The sequence below is a fragment of the Moschus berezovskii genome, chromosome 14 (genome assembly GCF_049115385.1).
Source record: "Moschus berezovskii isolate FMDL1 chromosome 14, NW_MosBer_1.0, whole genome shotgun sequence".
NCBI classification, from domain to species: domain Eukaryota; kingdom Metazoa; phylum Chordata; class Mammalia; order Artiodactyla; family Moschidae; genus Moschus; species Moschus berezovskii.
The window spans coordinates 86163379-86183114 of NC_142473.1; the positions used below are offsets into that span (position 1 = coordinate 86163379).

The 19736-nt window shown below is 54.0% G+C and overlaps 1 protein-coding gene across 3 annotated transcripts; it reads left to right on the top strand.

Annotated features, from left to right (window-relative positions):
- Nucleotides 1-156: 156 nt before the first annotated feature.
- ZDHHC5 (zDHHC palmitoyltransferase 5) lies at nt 157-19411 on the top strand. 3 transcript variants are annotated; one of them, XM_055424160.2, is made up of 11 exons: nt 157-580; nt 7824-7945; nt 12373-12530; nt 13586-13758; nt 13901-14003; nt 14529-14620; nt 15029-15161; nt 15813-15936; nt 16355-16467; nt 16914-17776; nt 18180-19411. In XM_055424160.2, the coding sequence occupies exons 1-11, from the start codon at nt 477-479 to the stop codon at nt 18343-18345; spliced, it is 2151 nt and encodes a 716-aa protein (XP_055280135.1). In that variant the 5' UTR covers nt 157-476; the 3' UTR covers nt 18346-19411. The 3 variants fall into 3 exon arrangements, with proteins under 3 accessions (XP_055280135.1, XP_055280137.1, XP_088699473.1); XM_055424162.2 differs by having other exon boundaries at nt 7859-7945; XM_088843347.1 differs by lacking the exon at nt 157-580 and adding an exon at nt 4831-7717.
- The last annotated feature ends 325 nt before the right edge of the window (nt 19412-19736 follow it).

Below are 19736 nucleotides of genomic sequence, written 5' to 3' on the forward strand. Positions count from 1 at the left end.
GCAGTGTCTCCTCCGAAGACATTTTCCTCGCGAGAGGTGTTCTGTGCTCCCGTCTCCTCCCCTTCTTCCCTTCGGAGGACTGCCTCCCCTCCCTCCATGCGCTGCTCCCTGGTCTGTCCAGCTGCCCGCGTTCTCTACCTGCGGCCATTTGCATGTGTGCAGCCTCCTGTGTGGCTCCGGTTTTTAAGCTGTGCCGCTTGTGTTTCTTAATCGCTCCTTCTGCCTTGTTCTGGGGAGGTGGTTATTCGTCATCTGGAGTCACCTTTCCCCCTCCCATGTGCTTTCCTTCCTTGGAGATCTCTTGACCTTTGGTTTTCTTTGGGAGGGGGAAGGGTGGTGAGTCTAAATTTTCTGTGTCCCTGGTCTCCCTCGGTCCTCCTCTCTCTGTGGCTGGCCTCGTCCCGTTTTCTGGTCTGTTCTGCCGCTGTGTGGACCTGTGCTATGCGGCAGGGCAGATCTCCCAGCAGAGCTCCAACATGCCCGCAGAGTCTGCAAAGAGATTCAAACCCAGCAAGTATGTTCCCGTCTCAGCAGCCGCCATCTTCTTAGTGGGAGCCACGACCCTCTTCTTTGCCTTTACGTGAGTTTCCTCCCAGCTGGATGGGGGCAGGGGGGGTATGTTTCCTCTGGAGTTGGCTCCTTACTTGCAATGCCGAGTGACTGGGAGTGTTTGAGGTATAATACAGGTAAAGGGAAACCAGAGGTGTGGTAAGAAGCGTTAAGGCCAGGCCTACCCTCTCTGCTCGGTCCTCTGCCGTCCCCGCCTCCCTTCCTCTGGAGTCACAGATGTCTTCCTCTTTGCCTACCCATTTTCATCATTAGACGACTCTGAACTAGAAAGGAAGTGGGAGGGAGTCACCAGAGAGGATGACGCAGCCTCTGCAGTCAGTTCTATGAGAAAACTGGACTCGACGGAAGGTTCGTCAGGCAGTCGTGGCTTCCCCCAGGCTCACTGAAGCCCGGATTTGCGATGCAGGTCTCAGAGCCTTGGAGGGTCTCTGACTCGCTTTAGCAGGTCTGCCAGCGAGGCTTTGGCCCTTAGTGCTGCTCAGATGGTCTCCGCTGTGGTGGTGTGGGTGTGGTCTTAACTGTGCTGTGTGATGTGCAAGATGGTTCCCCGACCAGGGATCGAACCCAGGCCCCCTCAGTGAAGGCACGGAATCCTCAGCCCTCGGCCCCTGGGGAAGCCCTGGTTTTCTCTGTGTTCTTAAGGGCCGAAGCTAGAGAAGTGAAGGCCACTGGGAAAGAGCAGGTTTCATTTAAGGAGAGAGTCCTAGAAGGCTTCCTCTACCTCGGTTCTTGCTGAAGGGGATGGCAGGCATTTCTCCCGTTCATGGTCCTTTTAGGAAAAGCAGTTGGTGCTGACAGCCTTCCCACTTAGGATGTCCGGCCTTTGTGCATCCGCTTGTTGCTGCAGGGGATCTGAGAGGTTTCTCTTCGTTCTTTTCTCTGTTAGTTCAGCGGTCGACTGCCTGGCGCGCACCTTTGCTGTTGCCTGTTTATAGTTTAGCGTGTGCCAGGCTCCTGAGCCTTAGACTGTCGAGTCACTGAGTCAGTGTTCAGAGCATGCTAGGGTTTCTGGGGGTTGACTCTGCTGTGATTCAGGCCCAAACCTAAGTGGGGTGCTGGTTAGAGCCAGTGTGAGGTGACTGGCAAGAAGAAGATGGACTGGAGTGATCGGGCATAAAAGCAGTTTGGACTCACTGAAGGATGACTGAAGTGGGCAGTTACTGTTATGGGGAGAAAGTAAAACAGAAATTAAGTCTGTGACAGGAGGGAAGGAGCCACCTCCCTCCAAATAGAGCTTCTGATGCCAAAAGGGATTCTCAGAACTGGGTTGTTTGGCCAAAAGAGTAACAATGCAGAAGTAAAGTGAAGGCAGTGTTCTTCTATTTGGTTTTTAAATAAGGGGAGAATGAACCTGTTATCTAAGGTACGAGTATCATCCCGAAGAGCAGACTAGGTCACAGATTCTTTGGGCCCAGCCCTTCACCCTGAGCACACCTGTGGAGTCCCTCAGGGGTTCAAGCCCACCTTCCAAAAAGGAGGAGTGAGTCTTCGGTTTCGGGCTTGTTTTGGTTTCTGCTGTTATGGCCACTGCAGTCAGCCTTTTAGCTGAGGGATGTTTACGTGGGATCTTAGTATCTTTGGGGCAGTTGTGGTGCCCTCAGGAGGGACGGGTTCAAGACTAATCTGACACTGTTTGACCCGCCTGATGGGAGAGGGAGTCTTTTCCTTTAAGAGGCAAAGCCTTTGGGAAGCGAAGAGATTGGGGACTGGCTCCGTGGTTTCTCTTTCAACCCATCAATTCCTGAGTTGGGGCAAGCAGAATCCTTGGTCTTAATTTGCTCCTCTGGAGCCATTGAAGTGTTTGGCTGGTTCTACCAGTTTTGCCACAAAGAGTTGTCCTGACATAGGCATTTTCTCAACTGATAGTTGAAGCTGTTTAACCTACTTTCCTGTTGCCTGGTGCCAGAAAAGTCAGGGGCCCTCCTTATTCCCTGCACTGTCAGCTCCAGGAGAAAGGATTTTGGAGGACAGGGTTGACTCTTACTTGGTGTTGTTGGCTCTAACCCGAAGTGAGAAGCGCCTTAAGACTTTGCTCGAGTTCCCCCGGCAGTCTCCTCAGGACACGGGTCTGGCCGGCCTTTGCTCTCTGGGTTTGCCCCTGCCCGCTTCGTGGGGACGTGGTGGACACCCTGTTTGTCTCAGGCCCCTGGCGCTTGCGGCTTCTGACGCGCTCATCTCTTCCTGTCCATCTGACTGCAGCAGCACCTGTGCAAGCAGGTGCCTGGCTCGAGGCAGCACTCTTCTCCCAAACCTCCCTGTCCCTTCTGAGGTTCAGTGCTCTGTTTGAAACCATATACAGCCTAGAAAAGACTGCTTTCCGATAGACTGGAGGAAGGCTCTTCTGGAACCAGCTCCTGCTGGGGCCTCGAGTCGACCCGTGCTGCCACCCTGCTCTCCTCACCAGGCTGCAACTGTCTGTCCTCACGTCACAGCAGGCCCCAGGTGAGCGCTCCTCTGGGGCCTACAGGCCTGGGAGGAGGAGGACGACGAGCCCTCTCGATTGGCAGGTGTAGTTCGTGGAGACACGTCGGCTTCTAGTAACTAGGTGCGGTTCACCCTCCGTGTTTCTTTGTCAAGCAGGGAAAGCGCTGAGCAGAAATTAGCAGTTGGGTGTGGTCAGCAAGACGTGATGTTCTGCTCCAGAGGAGCTCGCCTGGAACTGCTGAGGTCTCCCCCATGGCCTCTCATTTACAGCCTTTGTCCAGTCTGGAACTAAGGAGGAGCTATCGGGGACCCTGTAGCTCTTTACTCCGTCCACTGTTTGGGAAGTCGTGGGCCTGCTAAAGGAACCTCCCGGTCCCGGTTAGGTAATAGACGCTGCATTTAAGGTCACCAGCCTGGACCCCACCTGGCTTCGCTGAGTCTCCTTTTGTGCTGGGCAGCGGGCAATTCCAGGGGAGAGGAATAAGCCCTGTTTGGGGAAGCTGGTTCTGGTAAAGTCGGTTAGCTGTTGCAGACCTCTGTCTTCTCTGTATAATGAGGAAGTTGACCTAGAGAGTTTATTTAAGCAATATGCCCCCCCCTTTTTTTTTTCCACTGAGCTCTTCTGTGGAACCCAGTATATAAAGTGTAAGGGTAGGACTGCTCTGGTTCAAGAGAGGCTGACGCATAGAGGCCCAGACCCTGGGTATCTCCTCTTTGCCTTCCTGGGGACCCGGAGACCTCCTTAGGGTTCCTAACAATACCATTAGAAATAAGTCACTAAGTCGTATCCTTTAAAGTCTCCTTGAGCCTGTGGAGTTACGTCAGCTAGTGTCCGAGACATCTGTTTCTAAAACCAGTGGGGCGGGCATGGGGGTCTGGGCCGTGAGCCATCCTCTGCAGGAAGGGAAGTCAGGGTTGTCCAGAAACCCGTCCTGGTCCCATCAAGGCCCCAGCTGTGCAGCTTCCACCTTTCCCGTCTCGCCTCTCCAGGGTCTTACCCACTGAGTTGGGCAACCTCGGTGACTCTCCCTCTGGGTTTCTTTTTCATGACTGCAGAGGTGCTGGCACCTGATTTGAGTGGGAGCAGCCTCGTGATTTAGGGCATTAATTGAGCAGTGGTGGTTCTTTTCCTTCCCACGTTGTTTTCTCATCCAGGAATACGTGCCCAAGTCCTACGTCTTGTACTCGGCTGCTTGACAGTCTGGAAAAGACAGGACAAATACAGTGTTTCATGAGAAATTTACCCACTTAGAAGGGAAGGGATTTTTTTCCCGTGGAATCTTGAGGATCCCCCGGGGCAAGAAGTGGGATGTTCTTTCTAGGCTTGCTTCATTACCAAGGAACACTCCGTATATGCTAGGAGTAGGTGCTAGACATGGCAGGAATGCAAAGACCTGTCCTTTAGGAGCAAATGCCTCTGTTGTGTTCTTGAGTCTGGTACTTCAGATGGAGGAAGTGCAGTTAGGGAGGGAGGTGGGGCTGGAATGATAATTGATGGTTAATAATGTTTTCTGTTTGTTTCTTCTGTCTTGCGGATGCTCATGCTAAGCCAGCTAGTTCAGAAGGACTCGTAAGCTCTTCTCAGACGTCGTCTCTCTCGTTCTGATGTCTGTGTGATGCAGCTGACGAAACACGCTCACAGCGTTTCCTGTGAATTACCTAAGGCTACAGCAGCAAAGCATTGATGAAGACAGGATTGAAATCCAAAGCTTCTTGACTGCTACTTTAGTTTTCTCACCAGGAATTTAATCATATATATATATATATATACACATATAAAAAATAGGAAGAGTTAGGGCTGGGGAACAGGTTTTCAGTACTCTGAGTATTGAAACCCACTCTCCCAATTTTGGAGAAGGAAATGGCAACCCAATCTAGTATTCTTGCCTGGAGAATCCCAGGGACGGAGGAGCCTGGTGGGTTGCCATCTTTGGGGTCGCACAGAGTTGGACATGACTGAAGCGACTTAGCAGCAGCAGCAGCTCCCAATTTGGCCTTGGAAACAGGAGTGCTGGAGCGGCGGGCAGAAGAACCTGTTCTCCCTGGGGTGGTGTAGGTCTGGGAGTCTCACCCGTGAGTCAGCCAGCCTTCTAAGCGACGCCACTCCCTGCGCTTGGAGCTCTGTGATTACTGCCGTCATCGGAGGACGAGCCCCAACAGCTCCTCAGCTCAGGCCTCACCTCCTCCCATCAAAGGTGGCAGATTGAGACAGGCCACTTGAGGGGGTCACCTGGGAATCTGGCAAAGTACTGGAGCTACGGCAAGCCCCTCCTGGAGCCAGGCAGGATGTGGGGTATGGCAGGCTCTGCTCTCAAGGCCTCTCCTTGGTGGGAGGTACCTGACTTGGAGTGCTCAGGTTGGAAGCAGTAGTCTTTGATTTGAATCTAGGAGTGAGGCTCGCCCGTGCCGTGGAGTTGTTTGCATCCTTTCTGTATACTTGCCACAGTGGGGATAGGGCTTTATTTTGGAACTTTTTAGTTTTTATTTTGGAACCGAGATGGGAGCTTGTTTCTAGAGTCACACATTTCAGCTGGGAGGGGTTAATATCCAGACGGTTGTAAGGGATAAAGTTCATTATCCAGGGGAAGGTGTTTGGCAGGATATCCTAGAAATGGAGTGGTTTGCTTTGTTTGGAAATGCAGAGACTGAGGACAGAATGGGGCCGAAAGATTGACGTCAGTGAGGGGCTGACGTGTCCCTGTTCACTGTAGCTTCACTCAGAGGCGGAGGGACCCTTACTTTTTCCGAAGCTCCAGAGGCCACAGTAGCCAGTTCTAGGAATGAGACTTTTAAATCACATAGACCTCAGTGTTCTAAGGATTTAATTCTTTTTTCCTTCTAATTATCTTCTCAGGCTGTAGGAGTCAAGTGAGTCACCCTTTCTCCTCTTCCCTGGGCGGAAATTGAAGTGACAGCTAAGAAGCAGGGAGGGGCTCTGACCTGGATGACTGGTTTTCAGTTTCTCTCCCTCCCTCCCAGGAGCCTGGGAGGTCACGCTTTGGGTGGGGCTGTGTGAAGATGCAGCCTTCTTGCTTGTATTCCACCCCAAACCCTGCCAAGGTGTGGGGCCAGCTTTTTTGAATCAGCCCCCAGAGGAAGAGGCTTCCTAGGAGACTTTGGCAGAATAAAACTAGAGCCGTGACTGGAGGTCTGTTTTTCCTTGAAGTCACTGCCCTCACTCTGGCTTCAAGGTTTTGTCTCCCAAGTAGGTACTGGCCCGTCGAGAGAGGCAGAGTTAACAGAGTTAACTGAGAGTTACTGTCTGAAGAAGCCTGGCACATGGTGCATATTTGCTTCAGTCTCTTTTTAGTGATCGGCTCGGTGGAGCTTGCGTGAGTGGGTGGTGGTGGCGCAGACGCGCGCGGCGCTTTGTGACGGTCAGCTTGGCCTCCTGTCCTTAGTTTGCTGTTGTGTTGGTTAGTCTGTCAGTCGCATCCGAGTCTTTTGCAGCCTCGGGGGCTGTAGCCCACCAGGCCCCTCTGTCCATGGGAGTTCCCCAGGCAAGCATACTGGAGTGGTTTGCCATGTCCTTCTCCAGGGGATGTTGCCAGCCAGGGATCGAACCCACGTCCCCTGCGTTTGCAGGCGGACTCTTTACTGCTGCCTCCAGGGAAGCCCTGTCGTTAGTTTACTCCTCACTGAGGAGCTCCGTTCGTTTGAACGTCCTGAATCACCGCTCAGGACTCTGCTTGTTGTTCGGATGGAGACAGATCCGCTCTCAGCAGAATCCAGACCTGCTGTGGATTAAGTCTCCAGAGTCATTTGCTGTCTAGTCCTGCTGGCGCCTCTTCCTTTGCTTCAGCGAACTCTTCCTCTCCTTGCGGCTGCTCTGGGTGAAGGGGGACAGGACAGATGCTGGCCTAATTCTGGAGATTAAGTTCTCAGCCACAGAGCAGATTAGGGTGTTCAGCCACTGTCTTGTAGTGGGAAGTTCTGAGCTGAGCCGGAAGAGAGGGTGTTTGATACCGGGGACTCCACAGGCAGCTCATCTGCTGTTCTAACACTTGCAGGAACCATCCTCAGGGAAAGGCAGAGCAGGCCGCATTCCTGAGGCTTCTGTCCTGACAGAATCTGAGGGCCCAGCTCACTCTTGGTGTCAAGGAGAAGTTCCCTAAAGCCTTCTTGTGGTTTGAACTTGGAATATTCGATATGTGTAGCCCGTTTCTTTTCCCTGCAGGATTTAGGGCCACTCTGCTCTGATACCTTCTCGCTCGCTCTCTTTTCTCCTCCACTCTTCTGCTTCATTTATTGATCTCTGGGTCTTCCTTATCTATGAGTGGTTTCCTTTTGTTTATCCTGAGAACTAGCCTAGTTGAATAAAATTCTCTGAAGTGTGTGAGACATACTTGTATCTATAATGGATCTGAAGAAACTCTAAGCAGTGGCGAGTGATTTGGAGCCAGAGAGGCAGGTGGTGTCGCCTGCTCTGGGCCAGCGTGCGGGTCAGTGGGGCATGGCTGGGGTCCAGGGGCCTCGGGCTGTCCCAGAGCAGGACTGCAGCTGGTGTCGGTTACATTCTTAGTCCCCACTCCTGGGCCTGGTTAAGAGGAGGTCAGGACAGAGGCCATGACACATGGGCGATCCACAGGGTAGGAATGAATTTGAAGAACACAGACTTCAGTGCAAGGGCGTATGAGTCTTGTACCTTGATCTAAAGTGAGCATTTCCCTGGGAAAGCAGAAGCACCTGTTGGGGAGGAAGAAGACAGTTTGAGACAGTGAAGGTGAGCCCCACGAGACGTGTGTGTGGGGGGCGCGCACACCTACATTTCTCGCGCGGCCACTGTCCCGAGTGTCGAGGCATCCCCTCATTCTCTCTGTTGTCTGCAGCTGCCCGGGGCTGAGCCTGTCCGTGTCGCCCGCAGTGCCCGTCTACAATGCGGTGGTGTTTCTGTTTGTGCTGGCCAACTTCAGCATGGCCACCTTCATGGACCCGGGGATCTTCCCTCGAGGTAAGACTTCCCTCTTCTCTCTCAGAACTGCCTTTGAGAAAAAAGAGTTTCGGCGTGCACGATCGGTCTGGGGCCTTCAGGGTCTTGCATTTTGGGATGTTCCTGGGGTCTAATGGTGAAAAGCACGCCGGGGTTTTACAACTTCTAGGCCTTTGACCCGCCTTGGGTCAGCTCTGGTTTTCAGTTGCTCATCCAGCAGAGGTTTATTTCAGGGGTGGGTTGGGCATTATTGCTCACTTTGATAACATCTGAGATGAGTCAGAGAGGAACAGTGTGGTACGACCTGTAATGGAAGCATGAACAGGGCTCTGAGGGACCTTGGAAAGGGTGCGCTTACCCTGCCCAGGGAAACTGGGGAGATGCCACTGGAGGTGGGGTGGGAAGACCTCACCAAGTGGAGGGTGGGCGGGGAGGGCACTGTAGGCAGAGGAAGCAGCGTGTGGCCGGGAAACACAGGCTGCAGGGGTGGAGGATGGCGCAGGGTTGGGCCAGGGCACCAAAGACAAGCCAGAGGCAAGTGTGAAAGACTGCGTGTTAAACAGGCGACAGGCCTTCCTTTGGACAGCGGGGGGCTTGAGCTGGAGGAATCACGGGATCAGCTCTCCTCTCACAAAAGTAATTTTTGTGAGAACAGACGGATACCTTGAGGAGGCTACTGCAATAATGCAAACCAGATGAACTGGAGTTCAAAGCTGGAGTTACAGATTTAGCTCCAGGAGAATTGTTCACGCCTCGAATTGATGCTTTTGAATTGTGGTGTTGGAGACTCTTGAGAGTCCCTTGGACTGCAAGGAGATCCAACCAGTCCATCCTAAAGGAGATCAATCCTGGGTGTTCATTGGAAGGACTGACGCTAAAGCTGAAACTGCAATACTTTGGCCACCTCATGGGACGAGTTGACTCACTGGAAAAGACTCTGATGCTGGGAAAGGTTGGGGGCGGGAGGAGAAGGGGACGACGGAGAATGAGATGGCTGGATGGCATCACCGACTCTGTGGACATGAGTTTGAGTGAACTCCGGGAGTTGGTGATGGACAGGGAGGCCTGGCGTGCTGTGATTCATGGGGTCGCGGAGAGTCGGACACGACTGAGCGACTGAACTGAGCTGAACTGAGTTGGTGCTTAGGTGAGAGTGAGAGGGTGACGGCGGCTCCACTGCTCCTGCCTTGAAAGATCAGTTAGATGCTGGTGTTTATGAACTGAGACCCAAGTTACAGGAACGTCGAGCAATTTTGGAGGGAAGACAGAGCACTGTAGACATGCTGAATTTGAGATACTTAATGGATTGTTCTGGCTTCCCTCATAGCTCAGTTGGTAAAGAATCCGCCTGCAATGCAGGAGACCCCAGTTCGATTGCTGGGTCGGGAAGATCACCTGGAGAAGGGAAAGGCTACCCACTCCAGTGTTCTGGCCTGGAGAATTCCATGTACTATAGTCCATGGTGTTGCAAAGAGTCGGACGCGACCGAGCGCCTTTCAGTTCACTTCACTTCACTTCAATGGATCGCTCAGTTGCATTTGAGTAGTGAGGCTCAGCGCAGAGTCCCCAGCCATGTAGTTTTGTCAGCAGCAGGAGTGAGACTGTCTAGAGAAAGTGGGATGAGGTTAGGAAAGAACGTGTGTCAGCCTGACCAGCCTTGATTAATAATGAGCAGAGCAGAAGGAGGAGGGACTGAGCAAGCAAAGCAAGTAGGAGGAGAAACTGGACGAAGTGGGAGCTGAGGGAAGTTCATGAGATAGCTGATGGTTGGCGTCATCAGAAATTACACTCAATAGTGTGGAAACTCCAAGTTGCCCATTGTTTTAGTAACTAAGAAATTAGTGATCTTAATAAGAATTGTTTGAGACGTCCCTGTTGTTCAGTAGTTAAGACTCTGCATGTCCGCTGCAGGGGGCACGGGGTCGGTCCCTGGTTGGGAAACTAAGATCGCAGAGCTTCATGGCATGGCCAAAAAAAATACAGCACACACACAGGAATCTTTTATTTTTTGGTCCTGCTGTGCAGATTGCGGGATCTTAGTTCCCTGACCAGGGATTGAACCCAAGCCCCAGTAGCAAAAGCGCCGAGTCCTGACCACTGAACTGCCAAGGAATTCCCAGCAAGAATAGTTTTAATCGTGTGTTTATGTATGTGGGAGAGACAGTGAAGCTACCAAAACTGCAGTGGTTCGGAAGGTAGTGGATGGGAAATGAGGGAGCAGCATCCGTGAGGATTGAGGTTATTCTTTTAAGAAGTTGGCAGAGAAGGCAGAAAGGTGGAGTGTCTCCAGTGAGAGGGAAGGGCCTCGTTTGTTTTGTGGTACAGAGGGGTTAGCGTGCTGGCAGCATGAGGAGGTGGAGCCAGAGAAGAGAGAGGCTGACGTTGAGGTAAGCGGGTGATTGAAGAGTGCCCCGGAGGAAGAGCCGTTCTCCTCTCCTCGTGGAAGGGTGACGCTCACAGAGCTGGGCTGTTTCTGGAACAGGAGGCAAGAGTGAGGCCCAGCATTGGTGGACTAAGGCAGAAAGAGAAGCTGATGCTGATGGTTGCTGCTGGTGACGTCCAACTGCTCTCTCACATGTGCAGTTCCCTCTCGAGACAGACTGGGGCGGGGCAGCAGCTGTGGTGAGGGGAGGTGTGTCTGAAATTCACCGTGCTCACAAAGCCTGTGTCACCGTGCTTTCTGACTTCTGTTTCAAAGACTAGAGTAACAGGAGGTGCTTTGAGATCCTAAAGCCGAGGAAGGCTGTTTTACCAAGTGTTTAATGTTCATTTATCAAATATTTACTGATGATTATGGGATTTTTTAAAAAAATTTTAAGGTCATTGCTTTCAAATAGCTCAGTCTAGAAGGGAAGATAGGGAAGACATTTACATAAATACATACACTGGTGACTTTTATTTATTTTTTTACGGTTAAAATTACATATTCATAAAATAATTTTATTATTGAATACCAAAGGTGATCAATGAAAATCACATATTACAATTAAGGTTAAAATTAACACTGATATATCAGTTACCAGATAAACACATCAACATTTACAATTGGGCTCCTGTGTCTTTGAAATCACATATATGCTTTTGGTGGTGGTGGTGGTTTAGTCACTAAGTCGTGTCCGACTCTTGGTGACCCCATTGACTGTATCCCGCCAGGCTCCTCAGTCCATGGGATTCTCTAGGCAGGAATGCTGGAGTGGGTTGCCATTTCCTTCTCCTACACTGGTGACTTTTAAGAGTAATCAAAAAACTGTAGAACTTTCAGAAGAGAAAGCTCGCTTCTGATAGACGACGGTGCGGAAGAATCGGTTATTTCAAAATAAATAGCGTTTGAATTTTTTCCTTTAAAACAGTAGAATCTTCATAACGTAGAAAGTCTGAAATAGATAGTGGAAGTCGCTCAGTCGTGTCCGACTCCATGGATTCTCCAGGCCAGAACACTGGATTGGGTGCCTTTCCCTTCTCCAGGGGGTCTTCCCAACCCAGGGATGGGACCCAGGTCTCCCGCACTGCAGGCGGATTCTCTACGAGCTGAGCCACCAGGGAGGCCCGTAAACTAGAGAAGTGCCACCTGTGCGTTCCCAGCGCAGGGATAGCTGCTGTTGCGCCGTCATACGTTTTCTCAGTTAGCGCTCTGGAGCCTTACGGGGTCTGCCCGCCCACGCACCTGTGGCGTGTTTGTTTTCAGCCTGGGGTCTGTTGGTGTGCACTTAGTTACATTGTTAGCATCTCTAATTGAAAACGTAATAATTACTGCACCATCGCTTACCAATGTTTCCTTCCCACAGGTATTTTTTTTAGATTAATAATTTAAAGTATGAAAATTGCTTATTATAGATGAAGGCATAATGTTTCACTTTTGAAGTGGGGTGGTGACTTTTTTTTTTCATAGTTGATTTACAGTGTTGTATTGCTTTCTGCTGTAAGTTTCTGATAGCTGAAAATTGAAAGGGTGTTCAGGTAAAGAGAATGTCTGGAACCAAGAACCAGTACTGACATGTATAGGGAATCAGGGGAAGACCTTTGGCCAAGGGACTTTGTGCATGGAGAGAAGGTTCACGCTCGTTTGTTTCTCCGCATTTGGATTGCTGTAGCTCAGTCATGTACTTGTAAATATTGAACTGTTACGCAGACTCATTATGTATGTACTTTGATATGTAAATCATCTATTTCTTTTGAAATACATTCATAATATGTAAACCAAGAATCCCAACCTATCCATATCAGAGCCGCCTCTGAGTCATCTTCTTGAACCACTTTTCGCAGTGTAGAATAAATTATTTCCTCATTTCCGTGGTGGTGTATTTAGAGCTGATCTCTCAGCATTGGAGCTACCAGTCCCTAGTCTCCCTGCCTTTAGACTGCGTTCTTTGAAGGCAGTATCGCTGTGTCCCCAGTGCCTAGTACAGCTGCGGCACAGCTGTGTTTTCAGGGACGTTTCCTCTCTGCAGCTGAAGAGGATGAAGACAAAGAGGACGACTTCCGGGCACCCCTTTACAAAACCGTGGAGATCAAGGGCATCCAGGTGCGCATGAAGTGGTGTGCCACCTGCCGCTTCTACCGGCCTCCCCGCTGTTCCCACTGCAGCGTCTGTGACAACTGCGTGGAGGTGAGTGCCGGCGGGCCGCGTCGCCCAGGCTGTCGGCGGCCTGCCCGCGGAGTCGGGACCGCGTGCTGTGGACTCTGGGCCGCGGCCGGCGGGGCTGTTCTTGCGCTGCCAGAGTGCTGGCAGCGATGTACGTGCGAGAGGCGGTGTGTGCGTGTCCTGTTGCGGGAGGGGCCCTGGGTAGGCAGGCCCAGGCGCAGGCCCTCCCACACGCAGTCAGAGCTCTGGCCTTCCGCCCGCGGCCTCTCTTGGTTATCTGTCCTGCCTCCGTGTTCTCTCTGTCCCACGACATCATGCTGCTGCGTTCAGGTTTCATAGTGGTAACTGATGAGAGCCAGCACACAGCACAGGGAGCTCTGCTCAGTGAGCTCTGGTGACCGCAGTGCGCAGGGGTCCAAACAAGGGGACCTGCGTGTACACATGGCTGATGCGCTCTGCTGCACAGCAGGAGCTGACACAGCACGGTAAAGCAACTATACTCAGATAAAAATTTAAAAATAAGTGTGCGATTTTCAAATTAAAAACACACAAAACAAATTGTACAATTATATTTCTCTTTCTTTATGCATGCCTTGTCTTTTATTTTTAACCCTTTTCCCAGTCTATTTTTACTTAGCTATAAGCAGTTGCCTACTAGATTTTTTTTCTGAGCCTCTTTTTTTTTTTAAAAAAAAGAAAAATCTTAATGTATTTGCAAACTTCTGACATTTGTGCTGTCAGAGTTCTTGGTCACGTAGGATAAACTGTTAGATGGCCCTGGCCTTTGATGCTCATGCTCTAGGCAAGAACACTGGAGCGGGTTGCCATTTCCTTCTCCAGGGGACCTTCCCGACTCAGAGATGGAACCCATGTCTCTTATGTCTACTGCCTTGGCCGGCGGGTTCGCTACCATTCTTTCCCACCTGGGAAGCCCTACAGAGCGATAGATAAACTGCAGGAGCCTGTTTTTACATTTTGAACGTGATCACACATTGCTAAAAGCAGTGTTTAGTTGTGTCTGCCGTTGCTGATGGAAGAGGTGTGGTGCCGTGACCCCAGCCTGCCTTGTCCGCCCGCAGGAGTTCGACCACCACTGCCCCTGGGTGAACAACTGCATCGGCCGCCGGAACTACCGTTACTTCTTCCTCTTCCTCCTCTCCCTGACGGCCCACATCACGGGCGTGTTTGGCTTTGGCCTCCTCTACGTCCTCTCGCACATGGAGGAGCTCTCCGGGGTCCGCACAGCTGTCACGTATCCTTCAAGGCCTGTGGGTCGCCGGACTGCCGGCGGGGGCGGGCAGGGAGATGGTGCAGGCCTGTGGTGGCGGGGGCCGGGGTGGGGGCCGGGGCGGGCCGGGCCACAGGGCTCCGCTCTCCTTGACTGCTGGCTCCAGGATGGCCGTGATGTGTGTGGCTGGCTTGTTCTTCGTCCCGGTTGCCGGCCTCACGGGTTTCCATGTAGTGCTGGTGGCCCGGGGACGCACCACCAACGAACAGGTAGGAGGGCGCGAGGGGAACGCGGGCCTGTGTCTCGGCCCAGGGAGCGGCGTATCCCTTCCGTGATGCAGCGTCCACGTTCCTCCTGTGAGCACGAGGACAGGCCGCGTCTCAGCTAGTAAGCGTTGTAGAACGCGTCCTCCGTCCTGGACGATGAGGGCTCTGAGCCAGTAGAAGCAGTAGAGGCCTGGGCCAGCGCTCGGAAAGCGTGCAGCCACACACGCTCCTGCGCATGGTGACAGCCGGCGTTACTTGCTGACTCTTACGTGGAGGTCCCCCCTTTACATAAAGACACTGATGTTCAGGGTTAGGTAGCTTCTGTGAGGGGACCTAGACATTGGACTGATGGCCCTGAGTAGAGTCCCTTTCGCAGTCTCCACGGGGACGCACTTCGTTGCGGCAGGCTTGCTCGTTTTTCGTGTCTCCCGGCAGTGGGTGCACAGGAAGGTGTCAGCAATGCTGTGTTGGCTTCTGGAGGCCATGGTGCCCTTGTTTCACTGGCCTGGTCCTTTTTCCTCCGTCCAGGTTACGGGTAAATTCCGGGGAGGTGTGAACCCCTTCACCAATGGCTGCTGTAACAACGTCAGCCGTGTTCTCTGCAGCTCCCCAGCACCCAGGTACGTACGCTGTGCTCTGGCGCCCACCCTCGGTCACACACGTCTGTCTTCTTTGGGCTGGTTCTGGTGTGGGGGGCTGCTCTTAGGGTGGGTTCTCCTAGAATGGGAAGTGCCGAAGTGCCGACCTTCAGACCCTGTGAGTGCAGTGCCTTCTGTAGGTGGTGCTCCCTTTGGAGAGGCGGGAATGAGGTTCACTCCAGAGAGCCTCGAGCTTGGTGTATCTGCCCAAGGCCTGGTCTTGCTGTTGGTCTTGTACTTCATAGAACTGGAGAAATCAGTTCAGTGCTGGTCTTTGCCCTGGCCTGCTGGGACTGTTCCTTGTATCTGTAAAAGTGCTTTCCACAGGGTAGGCAGCCAGTAGGTATTTTTAAACGACTGAATAAAAGCCCTCTTGCTCTTGACACTCAGGTATTTGGGGAGACCAAAGAAAGAGAAGACAGTTGTCATCAGACCGCCCTTCCTTCGGCCCGAAGTGTCCGATGGCCAGATAACCGTGAAGATCATGGACAATGGCATCCAGGGGGAGCTGCGGAGGACTAAGGTGGGGAAGCAGGGGGCAGCGCTGGGCACCTCGGGGATCCGCCCCCACAGCAGAGGTGGACGCTCACTTTGTTTAAATCTCTTTGCATATTTATCACTTTCTGGTTTGTCTTCCGTCCGTCCGTTCCGTCGCTCAGTCGTGTCCGACTCTTTGCGACCCCCTGGACTGTAGCCTACAAGGCTTCTCCGTCCATGGGATTCTCCAGGCAAGAATACTGGAGTGGGTTACCGTTTCCTTCTCCAGGGGATCTTCCCGACCCAGGGATCGAACCCGGGTCTCCTGCATTGGAGGCAGACGCTTTAACCTCTGAGCCACTAGGGAAGCCCCTGGTTTGTCTTGGAGTTACTCAAATACATAACTTCTTTTCCCGTTGCATTTTAAGTTCATTAACAGTAGAAACTGGGTCCACTCCTTCGCGTGTCTTCCGAGGACTTAACAGAACTTATGGATGGTGGGAGCTCAACAAGTAGTTGTTGGTGGAAATAAATGACAGAGGGAAACCCTTGTTGAGGAAGACTTCCCTCTGCAGCGCCATCCCAAGAGAGGCTGCTTTCTCCTTTCCTAGTTGAGAGGCACATGACGCCACCCCCCCCTTCCCCCAGTTTCGCACTTCGAGTCACCCTGATGTTCCCTTCTGCCTCATTTCTCCAGTCTAAAGGCAGCCTGGAGGTAACAGAAAGCCAGTCAGCAGACGCGGAACCGCCACCACCTCCTAAGCCGGACCTGAGCCGCTACACGGGGCTGCGGACACACCTCAGCCTGGCCAGTAACGAGGGTGAGTGTGGCAGCAGGAGTGCGGAGGTCAGGCAGGGATGGCTTGGGCGAGGGGTGGGGGAGGCCGCTGTGCTGTGGCTGAGGAAACCCAGCAAGCGGTGCTCGACCCACTTCTGCGGACAGCGGGAGAGGGGTTCCACGGGGCGCGGGCCGTGAAGCGGCCATCCGTGTGTGTGCGTGTACCGCCAGCCTCTGGGCAGACCAGAGAGCACCCCAGGCTCTGCACGCGCACACTCTTGGTTCTGGGCTGGGCTGAGTCTGTAGTCTCGGCTTCAGCAAACCCGTGTCTGCTCCTGGGCCTTCCCTTCTGCCTGGTGTACCTGTGCCTACCTAGTGTCAGCTGTACTCGAAGCAGCTGTAGCCAGGTTAAGCGAGCGAGCGGCTCCTGAGGTGGCGCCCCTCGGCCTCTCTTCCTGCAGAGAGCAACCTCTTGGGCAAGGACAGCCCCCCCACGCCCACCATGTACAGGTACCGGCCGGGCTACAGCAGCAGCAGCGCGTCCGCCGCCATGCCTCACTCGTCCAGCGCCAAGGTACTGCGCACACGAGGGAGTCGGGCCGGAATGTAGGCCGCCGGTTCTGGGACAGCGGGCGGGAGGCGGCGGCGGCACCGAGGGAGCGAAGTCCGGAGGCGGGCAGCGGCGCCCGTGGTGCCGAGTCTCCCTGGTGCGCGTCCTTCACGCCGAGGGGGGCCCTGTGGCCCCGTCGATGCAGGCGCTGAGGGCAGCCTCAGCTCCGAGTTCACAACCCAGCTCCGCCGCCAGACACGCTCCTCCTGTCTGCGCCTCGGTCCCTGCGTCTTACAGCCAGACGCCGTTTGTCCCTAGTCAGAGATGAGCCTCGGGGTTGAACGCGAGAACGCAGGTGAACTCGAAGCATGTTGCTGGCGCGGGACCCACACTGACGACTCCTTGGGCTCCGGGGCCTGGCATCGGTTGCGGGAGGGGCGGCTAAGAGCCAGCTCTGCTTTCTCCCTCAGCTGAGTCGCGGGGACAGCCTGAAGGAGCCGACCTCCATCGCAGAGAGCAGCCGTCAGCCCAGCTACCGCTCCGAGCCAAGCCTGGAGCCCGAGAGCTTCCGTTCGCCCACCTTCGGCAAAGGCTTCCCGTTTGACCCGCTGTCCAGCGGCTCGCGCTCCTCCAGCCTCAAGTCCGCCCAGGGCACAGGCTTCGAGCTGGGCCCGCTGCAGTCCATCCGCTCCGAGGGCACGACCTCCACCTCCTACAAGAGCCTGGCCAACCAGACGCGAAACGGGAGCCTGTCCTACGACAGCCTGCTCACGCCCTCCGACAGCCCTGATTTTGAGTCCGTGCAGGCGGGCCCGGAGCCAGAGCCGCCTCTGGGCTACACATCTCCCTTCCTGTCGGCCCGGCTGGCCCAGCAGCGGGAGGCTGAGCGGCACCCCCGCTTGGCGCCCGGCGGCCCGCCGCCCCGCGAGCCCTCGCCCGTCCGCTACGACAATCTGTCGCGCCACATTGTGGCTTCCCTGCAAGAGCGCGAGAAGCTGCTGCGCCAGTCGCCTCCGCCTCCGTCCGGCCGCGAGGAGGAGCCAGGCCTGGGGGACTCGGGCGTCCAGTGCACGCCCGGCTCGGGCCATGCGCCGCGCACCAGCTCCTCCTCCGACGACTCCAAGCGCTCGCCACTGGGCAAGACGCCGCTGGCACGTCCAGCGGCTCCCCGGTTTGGCAAGCCGGATGGGCTGAGGGGCCGGGGACTCGCGTCCCCTGAACCAGGCCTGCCCGCCCCGTACCTGGGCCGCTCCGTGTCTTACAGCAGTCAGAAAGCCCCCCCTGGCGTCCCTGAGACAGAGGAAGTGGCCCTGCAGCCATTACTGACACCCAAGTAAGTGTCTGCAGCCTGGACCCCGTACGCTGACTGCAGGCGGCCTCGGGGTTCCCGGGTGCCTTCTAGCGCGGACCCCGCCCGCCCTGCCCGGGGAGAGCCCTGCCTTTCCCTGTCTCTCTTGCTGCCTTCCTGGGCCTTGCCTGTTGAAAGGCTGAGGACGTCTCCCTAAACAGCAGTCTGTTTGCCAGAGAGGAACTGAGCAGTGTAGCTGTTACTGGAGAGAAGGAATAAGCGGGAAGGAGGGAGGCAGGCTGCTTGTCAGCAGGGCAGTAACATAAAAGGGGGTGTTTGGGTCGGAAAGGCGTATGTAGACAGGATGTTTTCTCTCTCAGCCTGGTTCAAAGTGTGTCCCTTTGCTGTGTCGTGTCCCACGCTGACCCCGCTCTCCTTTCCTTCCCAGAGATGAAGTACAGCTCAAGACCGCCTACAGCAAATCCAACGGACAGCCCAAGAGCATAGGCTCAGCTGCCCCCGGCCCGGGCCAGCCGCCTCTCAGCAGCCCCACGAGGGGGGGCGTCAAGAAGGTGTCGGGGGTGGGGGGCACGACCTACGAGATCTCAGTGTGAGCCTGGCGCCGCCTCTGCACCCGCACCAAAGGGTCCCTCCCCCGCACGGACCTGTGCAAGCCCCGACTCTGGGAGGAAGAGGGCCGTTTCTTAAACCGCAGGGGGGCCGGGGGGTCAGAGCGTGGGGGCACCGAGACTTGGGGTAGCAGCCCCGACCCTCCCTCCCTCACCCCCTGGACCAGCCTCAGTGGACATTTGTGCAATTGCTCGCCCTGGAGGGAACCAGATCATTTTTAAACCAGAAATAATTTTTTTTATTATTGTTACGGATTCTATTTTTTTCCTCTTCTGCGTTACCAGGTGTGTGTACATATATATATATATATTATAAATATCAAAGAAATTCTATATCTATCCTGGGAGGGGAAGGCGAGGGCGGGAGATGTGTGAGGGGCCCTGACCTGTTCCTCAGACCGGCAGGAAAAGGGGAGACGGCACTGAAGTCTCTTCCCCATGGGTCCCGCGCTCGATCCCAGGTCCCACCTGAGGACACAGCACCAGCTGCGTGGTCAGGAGACACCTAGGGAGGGGAGAGGAGAGTCGGGGCGGGCTCTGTCAGAGGAGGCGGGCTTGGGGAAGAGAGTTGTTTTCCAGGCTCAGCAGCACTTAGTCTCCCCTGGGGAGGGTGCCTCAGCCCCACGACGTGGTGGTAGGGTGGTCAGAAGGGCTTGGCCAAGCTCCAGCAACAATATTGGGGTAAGCCCCCCTTCTTGGGGGAGAGGGAGCAGAGAGGGCTTCTTCAGTGGGCCCTGCAAAGCCCTCCCTCGTTCACACGGTCAACATTATTTTTAAACCCAAGGCCGGGAAAGAAGAATCCAAAAAGCAATATTTCTCATCACATGCCAAAAACGGGGTGGAGAGAAGGAGCGGCAGGCCTAGGCCCCTCCAGCTATCCCTTGGGGTCCCCCCTGCCCACTCAGTATGGTGCTGGGTAGAGGGGATACCTGGGTTCTCACCTTCAAAAATAGGGGTGACCCCAGCCTCTAGACAGAGGCCCTTTTATTTTTTATTCTGATTAGCCATTTTAAACCAACAAGGAATAAAAAGAAATCCTGATCTAACCAGCCCCCCCGACTTGGCGTTATTTTGTGTGCTTAAGGCAGGGTGACTGATCTCGGATGGGAAGTTACAAGGATGACCAAAGTGTCTCTGGTCCGGGCCCATCCTTAAGCAGGACTGTGGTGAAGAGAACTACTTAAGACCCTGTTTTTATTTCAGTGATTTAATTGGATGTTTCAGAAAAAAATTCTTGTAACAATCAAAACTTGTCATTTCAGAGTTTAGAGAGCTCTTGACTTTTGCTTACAATCCCTTAACAGAATTTTCTCTGGATGCTAAAGCTCCTTTTGGACGCAGCCAGAGGTGAGCCAGTGGATGATCATCGCATGAAA